The following is a 25,914-nucleotide window of genomic DNA, read 5'->3' as shown; positions in this document are numbered from 1 at the left end:
TTCTGAATGATTAAACTTTTCCTAAAAAATGCTAACGTGGTTTGGTGAAAGCATTTTGCTAATCTTAGCAAACTGTTTTGGTTGCAGAAGAAACCAGAATCTGAAGTTTCTTCAGTTCAAACCCACTTATTTTCTGATTAAGACTTTAGGAAATAATACAAAGATGTAAGTATTTAACAGAAGTTTTTTGTTTGGTTGTTTTTTTTTAATTTTGAACTTTGAAAGTGAGACTGCATTTGAAGTTCTTGGTACTTAATTTTTGAATCACCAGAAACATTGGTAGAAATAAACTGAGTCAAAGATGCAATCACCCCACATCCTAGAAAGACTGCAGAATGGGTGCCCCTGAAGAACCTGAGCTAGCATATTCAGAATACTCTGCACCTGGATTTGGACCAGTCTGTCTCCCCAGGCTCCTCCATCTAAATTACTCTGTGAAGCCAGTTGTCATTTATTTAGAGAGCTCTGAAGATAGCACCCATCTCTGTATAGGTCAGTCCCTAAGCTTATTGGTAAAGGCCAGTCCCTTACAAACTCAAAACCATTTCATTGAATTTCTCCACAGGCTCATGCCAGTCTTCCAGAAACAAGAAGGAAATAATCTGTTCCTGTCAAAGGGAAGTAGCAGTTGAAAAGACTTTTGGACAGAGGGATGGATAATTGTCCATTGTCCCCTGACAAGTTCAGTTCCTTACACTGCAGTGGTAGGTGAAGGCTGCCTGTGTTTCTGTACACACGTTAGAAATGCAGGTGCCCCACCCATTTCTAGTAATATTCTCCTCAGTTGAATTCAGTCCCTGCCTCGGGATAGGCCTTTGCCCACTGTAGGCCTCAGTCAGAGAGGAAAGCCCACATCCCATCAGGAAGGCAGCTGTTGTCTAGAGGAATGGCAGCAGTCCTGCCACTGCCCTCAGCACCACGCCTGACATGCCAAGGGGATGGAACACAACCTCGCCACGTCCCTGGGACAGCTCTGCACAGCACTCTCAGCTCAGCAACAGCATTTTGTCATTTAGACTTTTCTTCCCTGTTTTTTCAAGGCATGGCTCCCGAGATGGACTCCTGAACATGCGGGGGATTCCTCCATGTCACCATTTGTGAATGGGGCCCACATCAGGGCTTCTAACCCCACAGCTTTTGACGTTCCAGGAGTGAAGCAATCAAGGTGTTCTCAGGGCAGCTGGAAGTACCTGTGGGTGAAAGACTTGGCAACAATCACTTTCTTTAGAAATGTTTTAGATCGAGAGATGCCTCATGGCTCATAAATCACCTTAAAGCAGCAGACAGAGAGGACACTGAAGATGAGTGAGTGAACAGCTATTACTTAAGTGAATGACAAAGACTGTTCTAACTGAGCATTTAATTACTTTGACCTTGCAATAAAAAGCATCCTCTTTATTTTTGTTCCAGGTTTACATAATCAGTTTCTTTCCTCTTTGATCACTTAACAACATGCATTTCTCCTGTACAGAGCCTTGCTGTTGTTCCCATCAGACTCCGGAATGCAACTGTGTGCTGTTACTGCACAAAAAGCACAAACAGCAAGTTTGGGCACTCTGCCATTGCCATTTCACTTATTTTCATCTTAAGTGCAAAATGTTCTTTGAACAAGAATGAGATGTGTGTGTCACAGTGGGGAGGGCAAAAATATGAGCTGAAAGTCAGGCAGGGTACATTGTGCTCACCACACTGTTTTTGTGGGCTGAAAGTCACCCATGAACGGCTGATCTAAGGCTCACCGTGGGGGGTGGGAATCACATAGGAAGCCAAGTAACAACCCTTGGAAAAATCTCCCCAATACATGCAGATAGCAAAGAATTAGCAAGATACCTTGGTCTTTATTTACTGTTGGAGTCTGATCTTTTAAGCAAAAGGACAAAGGAGTGGGCAGAGCAAAGGAGAATTGTCAGAAAGCCAGGTACAGCTTTCAGCACACTTGTGTTACCTTCTGCCTTCCACTAGAAAAATTAGGATGAACATAAGTAGAAGTAGAGGATGAAGGAGTAGGGCTAGCAAAGACAGATGGCTTAAGTCTGTGGTAACTGGAGGGTTCTTAAAATGGCTGCTTAGTTGATGTGCTCAAAAACCACAGTGCAGAATAAGGGCCTGAAGCCAAAAGGAAGGGATACACCTTGTCCCATCAAATAAGAATTTAAGACTCCAAGCCTTCCCCTGTGGGGCCACAACAAAAAGTGGTAAGTGTAAAAATACTACAGGTGCATAATGAAACGCATCTCATCGGTTTAAATATTTCCTCCACTAGAATAACGGCACAAGGGAAGGCAGCACACAATAGTTTTCTGAAAGGAGGCAAAGCAGCTGCAAGTCATTTCAGCACCAAAAAAACAGTAGCTTAAAACCAAAATAAAGAAATACATTTGGTTAATTGAGGAGTCTCTGGAGAGGCAGTGTCAACATGTCCAACTGTGGCTCAGAAGAGGTAAAACTGATCCAAAAATTCATCCTGGGAAGATCCTAAATGAACAACTTGTACAATATGGCCTCAACAAGAGCCTTACAATAAAATCTAAAAAAAGCCTGCCCTTTTTTTTTTTTTTTAGTTATTTGGTAGGAAGTTCTCTAATTCATCACTAAAAGTTAATCACCATTAGCAGTCACTGTTAACTATTTCAGCTGAAGAACAGTACAGTCTCACCTGCCCAGACTCAAACTGAAGTACCAAAACTAACACCCAAGCCTGGGATACATGAGATCTGCACTCAGTTTGTGGCACAGCAGCAGACTTGAGGGCCTATTTTATAGAGATAAAAAATAAGCAGATAAGGGCAGAAGACTACCTTCCCCTATGACATAAAAAAATTAAAAGTTTTAAGTTTAAATCTTTTACATCAAATCTATACAGACCTTAATGGGAGTTTTAGTTGTTATAGAAAGCCAGCTCTTTTTCTGCTTGTGTCATCATAAGGCATCACTACCTTTAGTCTTGGTGGAATTCTTGTCTGTTTGTGAAATGGGATTGACAGATAACAGTTCTTATCACCCTGCTCCTTTCTCACCAGGCTTTGCAGCACAAGCTCTGTTCCTCAGGATATGGTGTCTAACACAAAGGGGCTCTGAACTGATTTGAGATCAGCATCCACAAGATAAGCAGCAGCAAGATACCCCACACAAGCAGCTTCTAGAAAGTGTGCAGCTGTACAAGAAAGGCTAAAAACAACCCCCCCTTCTGCCAAAATGCAGAGAATTGGTTAGTCATTCTAATGGGACTATTAGTCCTAACGATTAATTTAAACAAAAAAATTGTTTTATGATCTAAAATTGGTTCACACAGGAAGTGTTGGACACCATGCCCTAGGAAACTCCATCCTCCTTTCCTATTGTAAGGAAAAAATATTGTATCAGCAGCTTGAGTACAAACTTGATTCTAGGGCTGAACTGCTCCCACATTATCCCGATTGACCTGTACCTGGAGAAATGCACCAGACAGAGCTCACAGCATGTTTCACAGTGACAGCATCTGCAAAGACAGTCACTCATATCTAAACATCTCCTATGTGTATCTAATATTAAGTATAAAGTACTTGAAACCTTTAGGAGCAGGGAGAGGTTAAAGTTCCTTTTGCCTTTCAGTTATGCTACAGACCATCACACTGACATAAAGATTTCTCTGGGCCTCTATGGTCATTTATAAAATAGGAATAAAATACCTCCATCCACCTATTTTTAGACCACACATTCTGTGTTACGGTTTGAGTTACTGTATATTATCCATTGTGAGAAAGATGCTCAGCTCTGGTACTCCAATGCAAATGAAGGAGTGAAATACCATCCATTTCTTTTCAAATTAATGCTTTATATTAGAATACAGCAAAACAGATGAAAAGGGAAGAAGAGGGTCCATTTATATAGCAAGGGGGCATTCTATGAGGTTGTCTGAAAAACCACCTTGAATTGTTTCTCTGTATAGTACAGTACTTGTTTCATGTCCCCTTGATTAAGAGAGTGAACTTTCCATAGGTCTCAATTCCACTTAGAGATGTTTCCAAAAAAGCCCCTTGGGATACCCAGAGCAGAAGTGCTGATGGTTTTCATCTCCCTGTGGGTGTGCAGCTTTTAGGACAGGGCACAAACACAGTAATAAAAATCCCAGAGAGTCCTCCATCCTTGTATCCTGTGATGGAGGTCAAGCCTTTTCCAGACTAATCTCAAAGTGAGAAAGGCTTGTGAAGTTGGGTTTAACAGGTGAAACAATTCATTCAAAAGCAGTTGCTCAAAAACGTGATGTCCATACACCCAGGAACACTGTAAGAAAGTCTGCTGAGCTTCAGAATAATCCAGCAGAACTGGGAGTTGCCTTCATGTAACAGTGACCACTCCCAGCAAGGACCATGCTGACATTTAACATCACCAAGGGGCATCTGCATTTAATGTGAAATAGGCTTCCTAAGTGAGCTGCCAGAGAACTGTGCTCTGACCTGCAGACTTTAGATGGTCACTTTGCTGTATGCTCCTATGCACTAAGTGATTTGCTTGCAAGTGTGGCAGAAATCAGCACACACAACGTGCATGTTAAAACACTGCCACTATGCTCTTCTGGAGAACAGTAATGCAATGGGTCTCAAGGCTTGGTCTCAATTCTGCAGGCTTTAACTATTCACTCGCAGAGAAGAAGCAAAAGGTGTAAACTAAAATTTTCACCACCATGCCCCCCACAGCATTTTGACTGGCTGCTATTTCTTAATTTTGATCTGCCAGTATTCCAGTCCTCACCAGCATCACTCCACACCTCCTAAGAAACATGCTGCAGCTGCCTAAAATTGCATTGCTTTTGGTTCAGTCTGCTGAACTGGTAAAGTGGAAGTAAACCAAAGAGGGGAAATATTTAAGGCCCAGATTAGAGCCACATGCTAGCCAACTTGGTTTTTCTATCAGCATAACCTATACTTAAAACAGAATTATCTTAGATTTGGATGCAAAAGGTGACAGGATTGTTAAATGGACTCAATTCTCACTGCCCCAAAACCCAGATATGTTTCCTCTCTCAAGAGCAGTTCCAGATCATACCTTGCATAGGTTGCTTTCAGATAAAGAATACACAATCAGTAGATAAAGGAATACTTTAATATTTCAAATGAAGAAGGATTGTTTAAAGCTTGTTTTGTCCTTTTTTTTTTTTTAAATCACATTGTGATACCTTGCTGCACTCATATTCTGAGAACTGTTATGGCATCTGATGCATGGCTAAGGGCTCACTTGGTTATAGCACACCACTGAACACAGGGAAATGGGATGGCTCTGTGCTTTAGGGTCTGACTGTGTCCCATATGTCTGGTGCTGAGCAAGAACTCAAAGCTGCAAAGGCAGGGTGAGCTTTAAGTAACTTGACTGGACATGGCTGGCAGTAGAAATACAGCACCTGGTCCAAACACTCTGGTGCTCATGCCAGAACCTGGTAAAAGCCTGCATGGGGAGCCTCCTCTGAGCTCTTAGCATCACAGCTGGTCTGAGCAAGCTGGGTTTAGAACTAGGCTGGGAGCACATACCTGAGATGTAGCCACAACAGCAGGAGGGTTGTACTCCATGACACTGACAACTTCCCATCTCAAAAAGCAGCAGGGGATGGCTCAGTATCCAAGAGTTTCAGTCTCCTGGTTTATGCAAGCATGTAAGGGGGGAATTGGGAGTCAGAGCCACTTTGTGCTTGGTGTGAAGAGCCTAAACTTCAAAAGCTGCTCACTAACTCTGTAGCCATATGAATAGATAAGGACTGTTACTGATCACTCAACACACTTCATTTTGCTACCTGTTGAAGTTTAAAGGCATTGCAATGGAACCTCTCTCTGGCAGCACTAGTACTCTCAATTTCTTTACCAGATAGATAGAAAGCAGCTTTGTAAAGCTACCTGTAAAGTTTTCCAATACTTCAGCTACAGAGTTACATGGTCTGCAACCCAGATGGGTTGCTGCTAGTCTCAGTGGAAGATACCATTAATTAGCTGCTGACAGCACAAACCAGCTTTAAATTGTACAGTTTGTGGAGGGTGGGGGAGACAACAAATTAATCTGATCTTCAGGGGACAAGATACAAAGGTATGCCATGACCTTTGTCTCATCACTGTCCCTGTAGTACTAATGTAAATAAAGTTTAACAACCAAAGGAAGAAGTGAGAGGGATTCATCTGTAACAGCTATCAGATATGCTCTAGCAGTTTGGCAGTTGATAAAAGCAGGGGTTAGGTCCTCAGCCTGAGCAGAGTGGAGCTGTACCAGGTGCCAGGGGAAGGTCTCCAAGCACATAGCACAGACATGACCCAGCTGAAAACCAGTGCAACTCTGGCAGGATCACTTGTGAGGAAAGGGCCTCTCATTCCATCTCTTTCTGAGTGTGTGGTGTCCATCACTTCTGGATGAGAAGACAGAGTGCCTTAAGGATGTTAAACAGGCCTTTAACATCCAGATAGCAGTTCTGTGATGCATGCACAGCCTCGAGTGCCAACTTCGGGGAATGTGTCCTACACCCCCCTGTAGCAAGTCAGCCTGGAGAGTCAGATACAAATACCACCTAATCCTTTTATTTCTGAAGTTCACAAAACAAAAACTAGAATTAAAAAACAACAAGCAGACTGCAACCACGGCAGTGAACAGCTAATACAGAAATCAGACTCTGTGTACCTACACATGCACTGAGTACACAAGGAATCATGGCAAATCCATGAAATGACTAACAGGATAAATCACTTGGGACTACCATGACCTCAAAAACAGCTGAAGAATGAGTGAAGAGACTAATTACCACCAATAGAGGTCTCAGATCAGGGGAGGATATGGGAAGCAGTAAAGTGCCATTCAATTAGCAAGAAGAATTTTGTTGTACTTGTCTGCCGATCCTGGCTGATTTGACTTCCAACAAAGCTCATCTCTGGATGCACAGCACACTACCAAGTAGAGACCTTCAAGTAGGCCTTTTAAAAGTAGCAATGATCAGTCCTGTAAGACTGAGTATGAACAGAAAAACAATGCACTATTTGTCCTGTATTCATAAATTCCCTTTCATGTGACTAATCAGACAAAATACTCCTGGAGCGAGATGTCACAGTTGATGAGTCCTAGGCATATTATCAGGCACAAGCTGTGCCAACTGATATCAGGATGAGCTGATGGCTTCTGAACAGGCTTGGCATTATTCACTTTTAGCTTTTGAGACACATGATTTTTACTGGGAAAAGAAGGAGCTGAAGGGTTCTTCACACTACAAAACCCCTCAGCAATAGGAAGGGTAACTTTTCTGATACTGAATGAGTTCTTCTGCTCATCAGCTTCCTTGCTGACATCCAAACATCAAAAGTTACATGCAGGATGAGATCATGTCAGTGATCTCCATCTGAATGTTACCACATGGATTCATAGTTTTGCTGGCTCCCACAAAAGAAGTTTAAATTTTACAGAAATTCAGTGAACCAATTTAAGAAAACAAAACTATTCCAAAATTTTAGACATTAATTTTGGATGAAATTCCAGTACAATCAATGAGACAGAAGATGGAAAAAATGGCAATTTCTTTTATCTCAAACAAGACTAAGGCTACATGGGCTACAGAGAGATGAACCGCCTGTTTCTTATGAGTCAAAAATGAAACTACACATTTGACAAAGAACAAAACCACATAATCCAGTTCAAATGCCACAATCTAATTTATATTTGTCAACATCTATATTTCACATAGATCAAGGAAACAGTAATGTTTACATGCTATCAATAAAACTCCCAGAATCTTTCTTGCCCCAAGTCATGGTCAAACTCAGCTTGACACAGATATAATCCAAAGGTAAGGCTTTCTCTATGTCTGCTTATATACACAAAGGGTTTTTTATATATAAAAACTAAGATCAGGAATCTGCATGCATGGACACATGAAGGATAAACAGCTGACAGCCATGAACTCAGTGTATGAGTAGCAATAACTGAGGTCTGGGCTCAATATATATACACATGTATATGTCTCTGTGTATATATATATATATATATATATACATATATATATACACATATATATATATATATATACACACATATATATATATATATTTATGTTATACCAAAAGACTTAACAGATTGCTTCTTGACATGGAAATAAAATGTATACCTCTAGGAACTACAAAGATCAAGCAAGGGTATTTAAAGGACTTAAATACACAGGTAAACACTAAATGGATTTTACAAAAGCCACACGAATGAGTTAACATTTACCTCACTGAAAAACAGCCTCCTTTGTTAAGATGTGCAAATCCCTGGTAGGAATTTACCCACATTTAGCTGCTCCAGTGACTTTACCAATCTGTTTATTTGTCTTCCCCCTTACATGTGTTGGCTCAAAGTCATCAGCTAACTAATGGGACAAAACAGAGTAACACACTACTCAAAATATAAATTAGGGAGAATAACTTGCTAATGGATACAGAAGGATTATTTGAAGACAAACCAAACTATTAGTGGAGACTGAATAGACACATAATGAACAAATGGTTAGAAACATTGTCAGCACAAGGATGGAGCAGGTAATCCATCCCAGAAAAAGGCAAGAAATAAAATCAGCAGTGCTAACATTGTGACATGTGGCTTCTTCACACATTCATACCTTGGAATGATAAACTGCCTATACACACCCTGCCTGCTCAATCCTTTGTAATATTGATACTAAACTGATCACTGGTTCCCATGCATTTTCTAAAATAACCATTTTCTCCCAAAACCTGTTTTAATGCAATTTCCCTATAACACCCTGCCGTGGCAAAGATGACTCATGCTTCTATGCTGCTCATCTGCTCCAAAAACAGCTTCCAGTTTTCACCATCCGCTCAGTTTTTAGGTTGAAGCATCAGCAAGATGACACACTTGACTGATCTCACTGGGATTGCCATCTGCAGACACCTAGTTCCTTTGTTAAGAATTCAGATTCATCCTAAGGCAAGCAAGTAAGAAATCAGAATCAAGCTCTACCTTAAAAATTGAACTTTCAGATCTCAGTTTTAATGACCAAATAAGACAGAGGCCTGTCAAGGACAGGTTAGAGATAACCAGAAGAGAATCATGCTTAGGGATTCTGAGTATTTGTGTGGTTTGTTTGGTTGTTGGGTGGGTTTTTTTTGCTTTTCTACTTTGCATATACTTAATTACAAAAAGAAAGAAATCTTAAAGGAAAAACATTAAATAAATATCTTTGCAGATGAAGTAACAGTTAAAACCCATATGAAAAATTACTACAATACATTAGCAGAAACCTAGCTTTGTGCTTGTTATAGGCATTTCATCAGATGCTTAGATAGGAACCAAAATATGCAACTCTGTAGGTGGGCAATCATGTACTCAACTCTCTAGATCTTTACTGAAGCTCAGGCATTGCCCCTCTTGTCCACTGTCAACAACAAACTGAAAGAAAAATATTTAGTTACTCTCAGCTAGGAAAGAGGACATTGACAGTTGATCCCCCTGATCTGGGTCTCATTGGAACAACAGTTATTAACTGGGATACACTGGGAAGTTCACAGAACACCCAATAGGGCTCTAATTCTCTTTCCAAATTAAATTTGAACTGTCTTGTGATGGCTCTTTGGCCACCTCTGGGAAATGAGGCAGTGATCTCAGTTCAGCTCCTGATGAGAAGGTGTCTGTGCCGCCACCACCCTCACATCGATGCTCGCAGGCATTTTATTTGCAGTCTCCATAATCAGGTCAGGAGCTGACACCAGAGCTGACCCCTCCAGCTCAGAGGTGAAGCAGGACCAGCTACAACCTTATGGAGCTACCATACCAACACATTCAGGTTAACGTGATGAGATGTAAATTAGTAATAAAGTTACTGGGAAAAAAATTCCTAAATTTAGCAGTTTAAATTAACCTTTAGTACTCATCAAACAAGATGGAGGAACAACAACAAAGTAGGAAATCAGATGCAAGACAGGTAACTTGCTCTTCAGAGCACAAAGTCTTGTATTGTCATGGAGCCTGGACCAGCTCAGGCTGAAGTAAAGACCAACAAAAAGCAGGGCAGGAGCCTTGCTGCAGTTATTTTATTGAGCAAGTCTAGCATTTGATTTAGCTGATTAATGAAAACATAAATAAGGTCAAAAAGTAATGGTGGAGAATATTCACAATGAGTGAAACTTCAAGACGCCTACTGCCTGCAACAATTTGGCAACTCATTATTAAAAGGAATACTGTGAGGAGCTGTTATATATGTCTTTGAACTAAATGACAGGAAGCAACTCCCATTGAGGAGGAATAAGGATGATGAACATATTGGAGGATGTTATAAATCATCTCGTTTGTGCTGTTTTCACTGATCTAGAGGAAGCAAACACTAAAAATAAAAAAACCTCCTCAGAGTTTAACTAGGATTTTATCATCTGGTAACTTTCATATTTAAAGGAAATGCATCTGTTGAACTTAGAAATTAAACAGAAGGAAAAAAAATTATGGAGAAGTCAATTTTGCTTATAACTTTTGCTCAATAAACAGAGCTGCCCAACTCATTGCATTGAATGGACTGGCACAAGGTTTATTTGTCAGCTTTTCCTGTGATGTTACATAGGGAACAACAGTGTTTTGTCAGCAGAATTTCTTGCTTTTTGGAGCACGTAGAGAAAACCTAGCAATAACCTGAAAACAGAACAGATGCATTAAGCAGTAGCTCAGCATGCTTATTGTCTCAGATTCTCCCTCATACTGATACAATTTATTCACTCCACAGAAATTGTTATTTACATTAGGCAGCTTGCTCCAAATACTTAAAAACCAATTCTGAATAAAAATCTAGTCCTATGGGGGTCTATACCTTGTTTTTCAATACTGGGAACCATCCAATTGAATTAGAATTTCCTCATCTCTTTAAAAGCATATTTCTAGTCACAACTCTCCTTTCAAGTTTCACCGGAGCAACTACCAGGAAAGCATTTTCCTAATTGGGCAGCAGATCAACATTGGGATTGCCTGGTGCAAGCCCAGAGTAACACCAGGGCTTGTCATTCCAAGGGGCATGGCCAGAGCCATGACTCTCATATCACCATGAGGCCAAAGGACAAACTTGGCACCAGGGCACTAGATATGCCAAGGAACTACAATACAGCTGCTGAGAGCAGAACTTGGGACCTCCAACAAGCCATTGCTAGAGCTGAGAGGCCTCCTAGGGTTTGGGTTTATGGTCTCACTTCTCAAAGTGTGCACAAGCCATCTCATTCCCAGGCCCAGCTGCTGAGGTGTATCTACAACTCCCTTTTTCTGGTATCATCCAGGTAGGTTTAAAGCAAAGCTATCCAACTGGAAGCAAATAGTGTTCTCTGTGGAACCCTCAAAATCCTTCAGGTTTCCTTTAAGAAACTCCTCATAGTAATTTTCATTTCATTTTGAAGTGCAATTGAACTTATACAATGTTTATGAAGAATAGGGTTCCACCACACACTCTCCTGCCTTTCCAAGTGTTTTAATGGTGATAATTTACTTCAAAATGAATGCACAGTCTCATAACAGGTCTAAGACGCTTTCCACACAGTAGATACTGTCACCATCAGGTCAGTGTTTAACACCATTACTGATAAATAATATTGTTTTTAGAAGAGTATCAAGAGAAAATTGCTCACTAACTTTGGCACACATCCTCCACAGAATTGAAGGGAAACTCCTGCAGTATTTTCATCTCAGAAGACTGGCCAGTAAAAGCCACGCTATTAAAAACCTCAAAGGACCATGTCTGAGTTGCATTTTGAAAACTTATCTCAAATATTGAGAGCCTGTTGCTGTACCAAAGGAATCCGAAGAGCTGATACAGATCCAGCACAGAGAGCACAGAGAGCACCTGAGTCAGGGGGATCCTGGTTTAGGAGGCTGTTATCCTGTGAGAGAGCCAAGCCTGAGTGAGATCTTTAAGCTAAGAAACTACAACACACCTATTTATCATTTCAGGACAGAAGATACTTCCCTCTGACATATCAAAATCCTTGGATTCTCCTGGTGGTACATCTGACCTCTAACATGAGTTTAAACAGCATCCTCCAGTACTAGAGGAGTAGATGGTAAAATAAGGGTTGGATAACTGCTGGTAAGTGTGTAGCAAGAAGGGCATAAAATTAGGGAAGCACCTCCATCAGAATAGAGACCAAAACAATAGTGAAGAGCTAAGAGTCAAAAGTGGAGGCAGCTGCAGTGCATCAGCCTTTCTTGGTAAACTTATTATCTGTAAAGCACTGGGCTTGCAGAGCAGCTTGGTGTTTGTGTGCTGTGCTTACATCTTAGCAACATCATCTCACAGAAAGGTTCACAACCATTCCAGATTGCTCCTGTTTGTTAAAGACTCCAGCATAATTCAGAAACTGATGTTGAGTTCATCAAATCACACAAAGGACAAGTCTATTCACTTACTCTATGCAAATCCACTTTCTTCAGTGTATTTGCAACCTAGTTGCAGATGTCTCTGAAGGGGTAACTCCCCTGGCTTTTGAGGATTTACAGCCAAAAGGAGTCCAGGAGTCACAGCACAACCTTGCCTTCAAGCTCAGGGCTCCAGCAGCTCTCCAGAACACAACTGTGGAAGTTCAGACTGCTATAGGTACCACGTAAGATTTGACATCTAACATTTGAAGACTGAAGTTGAGTGGACATATGAATATAAAACCCACCTTCACTAAGTGTATTTTTTTGGGTGAGTGCATTTGTTAACCACCCAGCAGCAGCAGTTTCTTAGGTGCTAGAGCAGAACAGACACCTGCATGCAGGCAGGAAACTGGAAAAGGTTCTCTGAACTCAAATATTAATGGTCTTTCGAAGGTTGGTTCTTCTGCAAGTTCTTCTGGTGCCCTGGCAACACTGATAAAGAAACAAAAAAAAAAATATTGGACTGTTTCTAAAATGATATTTTGTCATTCCTGTGGGGATGCCAATCTACCTGTTATGGAACACCTTCCAGATAGTTTAAAACTCCCATAGATCAAAGGAGATTATTAACATACTAAAGGTTAATGCCATTGGGTAGCTGTCATATGAAGTACACAATAATTTGATACAAAGACAAGTTCCTCACTGGATGTACAACTCAATGGCTTCTGCATTTATAGTTATTTAGCTTTCACTTCATTCCAGATCCCCTGGAATTTGTAAGCTATTCTTTGTCTGGTAATTTATAAGTTACTCTCTCTCTTTTTACCACTCATAGAAGAAATAGGTTTTATATTTCTTGGTTTTATACTTGCAGAATCCCCTCTACTTCAGTTTGCCTTAAGACAAATGTAACCATGCTGTAACCATGTATTTGCTTACTCAAGCCACAGTAAATCTTTTTTTAAGGATTGAAAATATCCTTAGCAATGTTGTCCTGCCTTCCTAAGAAGAACAGTATCCTGATGGGTTTCTAGAGCAAGTGCAGCTGGACTAACTCTGGGTGGGAATTTTCCTTAGGGGAGTCTGGCTTCAGTTTTTCAGACCTGTGCTGGATGCCTCAGAAAATGCATCCAGCTTCTAGGAGCAAGGAGAAAAATCCCAAAGAGGCAAGAATGCAAGCCTACAAAAAGGCTAGAAAACATTATAGTTTCCTAAGAACATTTTGCCCTACTCACTGCATAAATAATTGGCAATAAAACCATCAGAAAATTTAGCCTGCACACAGGGCCAATTAGGACATATTTCAATAAGATTTGAGTGAAAAAATGCTTACTTTAGTCATCTTATTATTTCTGGAAACCTTATATAGCTAATGTCTGATATTCTCTCCTTCTCAGTCCATTGGCTGATAGTGAGTATAGGATAAAGCAGAATGAAATATTTGTAGATAAGGAAGTTTCAGCCTTATAGTTATTTGTTTAGATTCTTTTTCATAGTTAACTCTTGTCAATAGTTTCTTTACACGTGGCTTTAAAAACTGCAGTTGGGAGTATCCTCAGGGCTTGCCTAGTTCTGTATTATGTGTTTCACACATGGAGCCTCAGACAACCAAGGCTGTACAGACCAAGGCACTTCAGGCTCACTGACCATCAGTGAGACATGCTCTGGGGTTAGGAAAAAAAGAGAGAAGCTTTCAGATATACTAAGTGTCAGAGCTATCCAGCCTGACATGCATGTTCAAACCCCTCTGCCGATTTCAAAGGCCCCTAAAGAGGTGGAGGAACATGTGCTGTATGTCCCCCCATTGCTCAGCAGGAAGCTTCATAAAAGCACTTCAGCCTCTGTCCAGTGTGGAGAAATTGTGAGTGATTTTAAACAATCAATTCCTGGCCTGCAATCTCTCCTGGTTATGTGGGGCGATGTGGCTTTAGCATCAGGGTTGGTTTGTTGCCCTTGAAGGGCACACTTTGGAAGCTACATATGAGATTTATTGCAATTGCTACAGAAGTAATGGTCAAGTTTCTGAATCATTCCCTACAGTGTATCAGGGAAGAGGTTACAGGAGCAGAAACCAAGTTGCTATTGCAGATAAAAAATAAAGTCAGCACCATATCATTCACTACATTTATTCTTATTTCTAGCTAAAGCCACAGAGAGAACTTCCCTCAGAGCTTCATCTGAAAATGTCCCTGGGAGATGAGCGCTTGGAATCTGGCTTCCAGCATTGCTGCCTCAATAAGGAAGGAACAGGGAACAGGTCAGACCCTTGTTGTTATGCTATGATATCCTTGCTCAATTCAGGGAGCTTATTTGCAAAACAAGGTTATTTTGCTTCCTTCCTCCCACCTTTTGTATGAGCTACCTAAATTACCTTCTTTATTGAGCAGCCCTTCTGTTACAGTCCTAATTACAGCACAGCAGACCCATCTCAGGGGCAGCCTTGATATATAAACTACCATGCAGAGAACTGCCACTACAAAAACCTGAATATTTTCATTTCTTGACCCACGTACTCAATAACTGTTATTTTACTGTCACATTCACAAAGATCTTTTTTGCATTTAATTCACTGTATAACTATAGCTTTCTGTACAACTAGAATACTAAAGGACTGAAATAACTTCTTAGCTACAGTCTGTATATATAACACCGAGGAAATGTAATTTTAAATCTTTTACACTGTAGAGGAACAAGTAGTGGATTTTTTCTCTGTGCAGACATGCAGTATTTTGTGCCAGGTTAACCTAGGTGGCCATGAATAATTCCCATGGTTACTATATTAAAAAGCAGCAACTGGTAAGATAGTTCATATTTTAGTGAGCATCATTTGACAACCATTTTTTGAGCACTTCAACATGAATTATCTTCACCCTAATTTTAAAGGGTAATGCAACACAGTATTTAGCTTCCTCAGGTTTATATGATGCAGAGATCAAAGCAGATCTACATCGGTATCCCAAAAGTGAATTTAAGGCCACTACTACTCTTCATTTCATACTAAAGCATAGGCTGGGTTAAGCTGCAGAATTAGCTACCCTTTGATTATACCAGTGCCAGTTCATCAGGACTGTGCCCTACTACAAAGGAGCAATCTATAGAGCACCTCATCTTTATATTTTCCACACTCATTGCACCAAAACATCTACCCAAACAATTTCTGAAGGATAAGCACCTTAAGAGACAAGGAGTTTGTGCTGTTCAGGTTTTGGACACTTCAGTGACTACAGCCAAACCCCACAAAGAATACACTATTGTTTATAGAGAGAAAAGAAATCAAATTTCAAAATTAATCACTCTCTAACTCAACCTGAATATAACTTCTAGGAATAACCTGCACTTGGTTGATTTCTTTATTGTACACTACCACACTACAGCAGCAGCATTTCCATCCCAAGGCTCTCGCCCTCCACAGCATGGCTGTGCCTTTGCTTCCCCACTGAAAAAACACATCCTTTTGCTGCAGCTGCACCTGAAAGCCGCACCTTCACTTCTAAAGGCATAACACACCCAAAACATCAAGCATTTGGCCTTATAATGTGCCTCATAAAACTCAATCTTCTTAACCAAGCCAGTGCAAGCACTGTAGAATTGTATGGCTATAAAACCTAAACTCAGATGACAGTGTCTACATGGTTGCCATGCTGTGAATCACAGCAGGCAGCCACTGAGCATATGTCATCAGCCAGTTCTCTTTTGAGTCACCAACGCTGCCTTCATTCCTTCCTTGCCTCTCCCTGCAATGTAGGACATTCAACTTCATAATGACAGTTACTCTAAAAGATAACCTGTGCATTACTTCACTAAAAAGCCCCTTTAAAAAAAAACCATAAAGCAAACAGATGTTACACATCTGATCCTTAGCATGCATCCAAAAAGAACAGCCCAGATTCCCAGGACAAATGTGTCAGCTCTGCTTTCATTTAAGATTATCGTAGCAGCTGTGGATAAATGTGCTTGTATTTGGCAAAGAATTATTAAAATAGGTTTCTTAGGAGAATTTCTACGATAGATAGAAATTTTTCACTTGACTGTGCAATTAAGTCAGAGAAAAACTTCAGAAAACATTTAGTGCTTCAATGTTATAGTAACACAACATTTTATTTATTAATATTTTAAGAGGAAAAGTAGATTAGTAGAGTGAAAATCCTGTACTTCTGAGTTACTGGGGTAACCCTAACCACTATTCCAAACCCACTAAGTAACGTGTTTCAGGAAGCTCGTGGGTGCTACAACACAAAAGCAGCAGTACACTGGATGCTGGTATACAACTGGCATACCTGCATCCATACAACACACCCATATTTCACCACATACTGGGTCCTGAGATGCACTATAAAGAACCACATGTTGAATTCTTCCTTTATTTACATTGGCATGATTGTACTGGCTTCAGTGGGATTGGATTAGCATAACAGGAGGAATCTGTTTTTCCCTGTGATCTTTCCCTCAAAAGTGCAGCAATCAAGCTTCCTGTAAGTGCAGACAACGGCAAAAACCCCCCCAGACCCTGGGTTTACCTGAACCCATCAACACATATTTGGGAACAAACCCTGAAGAACATACAGGTTTCTCAGGCCTTCATGCTTCAAGTAATGTAATAACTGCAAAGAACACATTTCTAAGTGAGCGTTGTATAAACATTATTTTCTGCAGCCGTCTGCATTTTTTTTTTTTTTGCTGTAACCACACATACTTAAGTATGACTCATGCCCACGACAGAAGCCTGGAATTCCCATGTCCCAAGCTACAAGCCAAGACAACAAGCTATCTAGTTTCCAGTCTCCTCCTGTTTTCAGTTCAGCATTTCTTCTCACCCAAACCTCCCTTCTACATAGCATTTTACATTCAGGGAGTTTTAGAGACAGCCTTGTCCTCCTCTTCTGCTTTTTATACACAGAGGACAAATTGTGGCTGCCCAACTCACATGGATTGACCATTCTTCAAGACAACCCAAAGCTACAAGGCCACTCCAACTTGTTTTGGAAGCACTGTGTTGTAGAGGACTTATTTACACACACATATATAAAAAGCCACAGCAGCTCTGCTAATATCTTGACATCTACTATTCCTGGCCATCAATCCTGCAGCAGGCTCTGTGTTAGCTCATTCCCCGTGCAAGGCAAAGTACGTCATGGGAGTGTTTGCAATTTATGAGTATCCTCTAAAAATCTCTGCACACACCCCACAGACATCACACATTTCTTTTGTTTCAATGAGCTGATACTCAGTGACAAACAGCACTGGACAACTCTGTGCTTCAACTAGGAATGCAATGAGCATAATTGGCTGTTAATCTACATATAACAGGGACCTGGGACATTCTCAGCTGCAGCTCCTCTGCCCACAGAGGATCCATTCGAGTTTACACTAGGGCTAAATCCAACCTGTAGTGCCTGGTGCTTGTTACAGCACTCACTGTGTTTCTTCCCTCATAATGAAAAAGAAATCAGGAGATGAATTGCAGATGCAGCCAAAATCTTCCTAGCCACATTCAATTTGGTTTCTTTATCATCACTTATTCCAGATACCATGAGATGTTCAGTTGCACAAAGGCACAGACTCAGATGTCATATTAATGTTATCTATTATTCTGTGCCTTTGGGAATGGGGAGGGGAGCCTTAAACTGCATATTTTTAACATCTGCTATTTTAATGCAATTTTTAAAAAAATTATTTCTGAGCTCTGGAGCAAAGAGATTATTGGATGGCAGAGTCCCTCAGAGCCTAAATTAGGTGTTTCAGGTCACAGAAATCTCTCATTTCAGCCTTTTTTTAGAGGCACACAGCACCTGGGGAGAAAGTTCTGCTTGTTTGCATCTAGCAACATGCAGTGTAGAAGAATGAGGATTTATTTAAAGCTACATTTTAAAGAGAAGATGTGACTGTTAAATGATGTTGAACACTGAAATGAATGTGCTTTTAACCCCTTTCCTGGCTGTGTGGAGAGGAATCTCTGCCAAATGAATCAGAAGACTTCCACTAGGAAAACTCACCTGCCCTACACACAAGAATAACGATGAAATTCTGTCCTGAGGCTCATTGTGCAAAGGGGCAGCGAGAGAGAAGGAAAACTCCTGTCTCGAGCTTAGACTCACCGTTTGGGGCTTTTGCATGGAGGAAAGCCTCTGTCAGAGCTGCATCTGCATAAATGAACAATGGATTGCCCAGATACCGGTACACACACCCCACAGGTGCTGGGCTCACCTTCCAGCCAAGATCATCCTCACGGACACGGGGATTTCCCATCTAACTGCCCAAACAGCCAAGGACACAGGACTGGGGAGATTTAGCTAAAATAGCTCCATCTCGTGACTCCTGTTAGTATTACATAGGACTATTACTAAAATAAAATGCATTGTTTTATTTTAGTTCTTTCAAACCGAGCAATATCTTGTACTGGAAGAGGTTTCCCTTACCAACACGTTTTCCATACACAGTGTGTTAGGGCTGTTAGCAGGAGATCCCTGCAGAAGTGATTCCCACAATTCCCAAAAGAATCCCTGCAGACCTTGGGCCCATTGCTACCAGCCAGAGCTGCCCTCCACATGCCTTTCCCTGTCTGTGTTTGGAGAATGTGCTCCCCAGCCACTGTGGGTAAATATCTTCCAGGGAATGTACTGACCCCCTGCAGACAAGATCAGGTCTCAAAAAATTCCTAGTACACAACTCCCTATGAAACAGGGTGGGGAAACACTCAAACTCAAATGCAGAGAAGCAGTGGTCTAACAGAAGGGGTTCACCAAGGCAGTGCCCACCACACCACAACCCTTCCCAAACCAGAAAAATACCCCACCTTGTTCAGGGCCATTTAGACACCCCACACTGCAGCACTGCCCCTTTAGAAGAGAGGGCTTTCCAAAAATTCTCAGCTGTGTTCACTTTCTGTCCCAGAAACACAGACTTAATCATGAAATCTGACACGACTGAAGTCAGTGGTTTTGATCCCATGGATTGTTTGTACACTTAATACAGAAAAGCTGTATCTGATTTTGTTGGTTCCCACTAACAATCGGTGCAAAATGATGAGGTATTGATGTTAGCTGAATTCTTTTCTCATTACATCAAACTTCAGAAAACATGCTGTGGCAATTTGCACTTGTGACGTAATGAGTGTCAATTGCTACAAAGGAAGCACAGACAATCTGAGAACTAAAAGACACGAGGATTAAAGTGATTCTCACCGACACACACTTTTATCTTAACTAGGAGGAGTCTTGCTATTAAATTCCACAAGCAAGCACAACCCTGAAAAACTCAGTAGCAGTGCCCAACCTCCCACATATTCCAGCGCAAGGAAGCATTAGGAGGATCTGGTTCTCCTTAGGAAAGCCACAGGGCTGCTGTGTCCCTTTCCAAATATTGACAATGACACCCCCCACATACAGTATCAAGGAAAGCTCAAGACTCCATCCTCAACTCATCTCAGTGCTTTTCCAGTTCCCCCCTCAATATTTGCATGTCCCAAATTTCCTCTCCAATCGTCTTTGCAGTAGAAACACCCTCTTGGCTACCTCAGAAGCACCTCTTTAGCCCCTCCACTCCAAAATCCCTTTGCCCCAAGGCTGCTGCAGCAACAGCCCATCTGTGCTGGGATGGGTGTTTTATCACTGTTTTGGGCCAGGTTCTGCTCCCAGTGCAGGAGGAGGAGAGAAAGCAGTGCCTGCTTTGTCTGTGCTGCACCTCACAGCAGCACAAGGCTCACCCCAGAAACCCCACATATCACTCTAGAAGCTGAGAGCCATCTGCAGCCCACAGTGTGTCCTCACCAGCTTGTGAATGGCCTCCAAAGGAGCTCATTTAAAGCTTCCTTTGGTAAGTATAGATTGTTTAGTCTTGCAGTGCAGACATGCCTAATCCACAGCAGCAGAAGATTAGATCAAATACTTGTTATTGTTTTGCTATGGGAAGACTATTTTTAAGGGAGGGGCGAGGTTGGAAACCTGTGTCATTTCCAAATATATGGCAGTTATTAATCTCAACTAAGTAGCAAAGTTTGCATAATTTTTTCTCTCAGTCATCTAATTTGTTTTTTTTGCCTGTTTTATTCTCATTTTGACTTGTCTTGAGACTAAGAGCTCTTTATGCAGAGATCATCACTTTCAATACATTTATACAGCACCAAGCACTAAAGAACACTAAACATGTGGGTCTTTAACACTATCAAAATATAAATGTATAATCATATGCTGCATCACTAACCTACAGGAAGCACAGGTGGTATAGCACTGATATGGTTTGAAGCTGGCTCCCTGCCAAGTCTCCAAACCTTACCACAAGAAGTGTTACCCCCCCTCCCCCCCCCCCCAAACCTCAGGGAGAAAAACAACTAAGAAAACCCGAAACGAGAGAGAGACAGCTAAAGTGATATATATAAATATATATAAATATATTTACACTTTTTACAGTTATATACTATTGAAATATATACAATTTCACAAGGGAAAGGGAAGGGGGAAGGGAAAAGGAACAAAACCAAAATAAAATATATACATATATATATATATATATATATATATCTCCCGATTAGTGGCCCAATATCTAAACAACTAAAAGAGTTAGCAAAGAAATATCTCACTACTCCCCTGGGACAACCGAGAGTCGCTCTGGAACGATCGCCGGCAACCTCTGTCTCCCAAGGTCAACAAGGCCTTACCAGGCCTCGCTCCCCAACACAGCAGACTCAACAGCAGGGAACCTGCACCTCCAAGCCGCCGGAAGGAAAGAAGAGAGTGAAGGCCTTTCCTCCTTTCTTCTTATAGTCCAGCTTACGTAAAAATCGTAGGGAATACTGGGTAAATCTGGACCCTTCCTTGGTTACAAACTGGTCACCAAGGAAGGCCTAAGCCAAACTACAACAAGCACCCAAGAGTCCTGGGGCAGGACTCCTTCCATTCTGCTGCACAACGAGGCAGTGCAATAAGTCACAGCCTAAAACTAAGCTTTTAAGCTTGGGAATTATGTACCTAAACAGTTTACATCTGACTTTTTGAGGCAGGGGCCAGGTTGGCTCCAGCTTACTGAGATGCTGTAGCTGCAGGACACTGAGCAGTAACTGGAGCACATACTGGTCAAGACCAGATACAGGCATTAAAGTAGTTATTGCCATACTTTTTTGGCCCCTGAAGTCTATCTCAGCTGGATGCACTGCAGTGTAATCACCTTGACACACAGACACAAGAGCAACTTTAAAGAACTCCTCTGTGATAAAACAGCAGGACTTGCCTGAGCTCAAGCAGGAGCCCTCAGCTGCAGAGGTTAAGCAGATACAGTTGATGCCCCAATTGAGCAGAGCTAAAAAAGGAGATTATGTGAGTGCATTTGCTCTTGCCTTCATTCCTCCTGTCCTCCAAATGGACTAAAGCTTTGCCCTGTCAAACTCTGAGAAACAATGTGCTCCATCTGTTAGTCTTGTCTTGCTGCTTTTCCTGTAGAAATACAGTGGGTTTCCAAGTTAAAATCAAGGCCTCCAGATCCCTGATGCTGTGTGTCTAGGGGAGGCATTATTAGCCTGAGCTTGTAGGTGGGGAACAGACAGATTAACCAATTTGCCTCTAGATTACTCACAAAGCTCTTAGCTGAGCCCAGGGCTGAACTCAAGACCTGTCTCCCAGCCAGTCCTTCAGTAAGACTTTTCTTCTCTCCAATAGGATCTGTGATTTTTCCATAGAAAAACTGTAGAAATTATCTGTTACCATTTCTGCACATAAATTTCCATATCTGAGGTTGACAGAAGGAAGAAAAACAAGACAATGGGGAGTAAAGTCAGAGAAGGTAGCATATGATAGCTGTCAAAACTATTCAGGGCTGAGATTCCCAGGTTTATACATCCAAAGAACTGAGTCAGCTTCCTCCCAATAAGCATTTATTGGGACCACCGTCCACTTCCAAGGTCAGCATGTGCCAGATACTAACATTAATTACAACAGAACAAACAGCTTTTAGCAATCATGAAATTCATCATTCTCCAGGTGCTGATAAGCCTGTTCCCAGTCCTACTCCAACTTTGTTATTTTTAATAACTTACTCTGGAAGGATTTCAAATGTGAGTTCCCTTTTCCATTCATTCCTTTCTGTTTGTACAGCCAGGGATTCTAGCAGTTGGTTTCAAGTGATATTTACTGCTAAAAGCCTGCCAGACATGCTGACTGGTAAATATGCATTACATTGAAAAAAAAAAAAGAAACCTCTCTTTCTGTTGATGCACTGAATTTCTGTGGTCAACTTCACACCACCTAGACAATTTCATACCAAGGGAAAATCTAGTTTTGAATTCCAGAACTTCAAATATTAGTAGCAGCATAGAAAATGAGCACAAAAAATGGTGTTGTCAGTGGCCTTCCCTCAAACAGCCAGCAACATTCTTAGCCAGTAAATGCTAAAGCCTGTAGGCTCCAGCTCTAGTCTGTTATATCACATATTCCTGCAATTCCATCTTCTAGTTCAGTCTTGCTGGAGACTTACTGCACTGGGACCTTAGGAGGGGACACTGAACTCTTGGGGGCTTGTGCTGGTTTAGCACCTGCAGACCCTTCCAGCCACAAAACTTCATGGGTGGCCGAGGTAACCCTGATGGCCACAGCAGCTTCCCTTATGCACTTCATGAAGGACACGATCAGCAGGTCTGACAACACCTCTACTTCCACTGAAAACCCAGGTGCCTGTGCAGAGCCTCAGCTGGGAAAAACCTTTGAACCAACTGCAAAGCTCCAGGAAGCCCTTTCCAGCCTTTTCATCCTGGAAAAAGGAACCAGGGGGGTAAGGGTTCCTCTATTCTTCTCTCATTCCCCAGGTTTCACAGCTGGGGAGAATCCAAGATAACTTTCACAGAAGAGGACAACCCAGCCTTGTGAGATGTTTCGGTCAGGTCTATGCACACAACACTCAGTTTTGGAGGTCAGACCACACAGAGGCCTGAAAGACTTTCAAATGTGTCAAACTGACATAAAAATCTAGTTGGTGGCAGTAAAAGATGCAGAACTGAATCTAGATTACAAAACAAACTCACAAAGCCTTCAGTAGTTCAGATGCAGTTCATACTGTGCAGAACTATTACAAAAACATTGCTCCAAAAGCACTTCCCAACATCTGCACTTTTTAAAGTCACAATTAAGGGCTGCCGAATGTTCTGTTCCTGCTGTTTTTCCCAAAAATCATGTATTGGCAGAAAAAATGTTACATCTTTTCTGCTGCAATGTCCTTCCTGTGCCAGCTACAATGCCAAGCATCATTTATAGCCACATAAAGCCAGAATGAGCTTATACAAGACTGTCTTAGTAAACCCAAATTGAATTGCAAACAGATCCACTTCTTTGTGTAGCAAATCTGTTACCACAAATCTAGGATCTAGAGAAGTGCAAGCCTGTATAACAGAAAAGCTCATCAGTTGAGTCCTCACTCAGGTAGAATCATATAACCATATAGGCTGGAAAAGACCTTTAAGGTCATCAAGTCCAACCCAGTACTACCCATCCTAAACCATGGACTAAACCCTGTTCCCTAAGCACCACATCTACATGCCTTTTAAATACTTCCAGAGATGGTGATTCCAGCACTTCCCTGGGCAGCCTGTAAGAGGCTGGAGTCTCCCTTGCCCTCAACAGGACAGGATGAGGGAGAAGAGCTGGGCTGGCAGCACCCCTGCCCCTTACCTCCCTTGCAGGTGTAAGGCACTGTAAAGCTATACAAGAACCACCGGGTCTGTTTGCTTGTCATAATTTTGCTTTCCAGCCTTTCACAAAATTAAATTAACCTTCACCTACACCACTGTAGCCTCATTTACAATCAGACAATTATTTCAAGGTAACATAGCAGCAGTTTGGAGAACTTGGAGAAAAGCAAACTGGAAACATAGCCCTGAGGGATGGTGTCATTGAGCACTGAAGAGCAGGTGATATGACTCATCCCATTACTGTGCATTACAGGATGCTAATTATGGCTCAAGAACAGCAAGGAGATAAAGGTATGGAAAGAGTGGGGACTATCTGAAAGAGGTGGACACACTATGAGAATGAGATCTGCATTAGACCGTGACATACAATTTCAAAGGGACCAGGTGAAAACATTGAAAATAATGGGCATCTTGCAATGAAAGCATTGTCAGCTCTGGTCTTATTTCTTTGCAAAACCTGGAGCTTTTCCCTGTAACAATCAAGTGGAGGAGGAGGGGGTGTGCACACACATGTAGACACCAGGTATTTTTAAAGCCTATTTTCAATATACTTTTAAAGTTAAAAAAAAAAATAAATCAAGGGGGAAACTTCATCTTGCAACAATCTTCTTTCAACCTCAAACCATAGTTACTATTTAAGGAAAGACACAATGAAAACATTTCCTTCCTTTGGAGCTGTTGCTAAAGATGCAGTCCTCAACTGACAATCCTTTCTTCCCCAAGGAGGGACCTATTGCTACATATTGTACACTAGACATTCCTGTGACCCCATTTTCTCAACTCAGCCCACCCCTTCCTTCTGCTCCATCTCAAAACATTCCTACAACATCCATAATCGGTGCACAGGCAGAGTGCTCAGCCACAAAATATCCATAAACCCTCTTTTAATCAGCAGAGCTGAACAGCACAGCCCATGATGGCATATCCCACATTCCACAGCTTTTCTTCACACGTCTGACCACAACACACTACACAAAAGAGGTTTCCAGCAAACTTTTGTATGAGTCAGGGCTTACATCTGGTTCTTAAATTAGTGCAGTGTAGGTTACTGCCCCACAATGCCAAAACATCATAGTATTTGCAAAGAGGAGAAAACTATTTACATTAAGATATTTTTCAGAAGCACTGAAGTCCCCATCAAAGAGTGCTCAAAATCCTTCTGGAAATTGCTTCTTCACTCTATTTTAATCTTCCTATAGAAATAACACATTTAACTGGCGCAGAGATGATGAACAAGCAATGAAAAGGTCAATCCTAGCACCCAGGGCTATTTCAGTCCGAGGTATTATACCACACCTATCTATATTAAAAACACTTTAGCAAGGTTTCAAAGCCACGTGTCCAATAGTTCAGAGATCCATTGAGCTTTTCTATTGCTTCCTGAAAAGCCTGTTTGATGATACAGTCTAATTACATGATCACATCTTACTTTTCCCCAGAAGTTCCCCATCTCATTTAAGACACAGAATAAATGACAATATTACATTACATCTGTTGTGACCTGTACTTACCCCGTGCTCCTCTTTACTGCACACTGCTCAAAGCATGCACTAAAGAAAAATATTTCTTTACAGCCTCTTGCAGTGCTCAGCTCTTGCATCCAAGCACTTCAAACAAATTATTTTTACAATAAAACAGGGATATGAGGTGCTTTTACTCTGTGTATAGAAAACAGACTCTGCACCTAAGATAATGCACTCCAGAGCTTCATCTCAGCCAGCTAACACCAGCTTTCAAACCTCTTGATGTGATATTTGGTTCTTGACATAGAACAATACATCATCAAACCTGGCTTAAGATGATGTTTAGGACTCTGTGAACCAACTGAAAAATAATGGATATACAAATATCCAAGTCATGAGACTCTTCACTCCTAGTTTTCTTTTCCCATCTCTCCATTTAGCTTTTATCCTTTCTGC

The 25,914-nt window shown here is 41.3% G+C and overlaps 2 protein-coding genes across 4 annotated transcripts in view; one reads left to right on the top strand and one right to left on the bottom strand.

Annotated features, from left to right (window-relative positions):
* LOC108507271 (glypican-5-like) overlaps positions 1–25,914 on the bottom strand; it is a 412,210-nt gene that overhangs the window by 385,570 nt on the left and 726 nt on the right. The gene's annotated exons all lie outside the window — the stretch shown is intronic.
* The window catches only part of OTOS (otospiralin), a 46,985-nt gene continuing 41,115 nt past the window's right edge, over positions 20,045–25,914 (top strand). Inside the window, exon 1 of the mRNA XM_017835103.1 lies at positions 20,045–20,139. Coding sequence (XP_017690592.1) covers positions 20,104–20,139 — 36 coding nt within the window. The 5' untranslated portion in view covers positions 20,045–20,103. The remainder of the gene's footprint in view (positions 20,140–25,914) is intronic.

This window comes from Lepidothrix coronata, unplaced genomic scaffold (assembly GCF_001604755.1).
Source record: "Lepidothrix coronata isolate B3197 unplaced genomic scaffold, Lepidothrix_coronata-1.0 Scaffold248, whole genome shotgun sequence".
NCBI classification, from domain to species: domain Eukaryota; kingdom Metazoa; phylum Chordata; class Aves; order Passeriformes; family Pipridae; genus Lepidothrix; species Lepidothrix coronata.
This window is presented reverse-complemented; position numbering and strand designations above follow the sequence as displayed.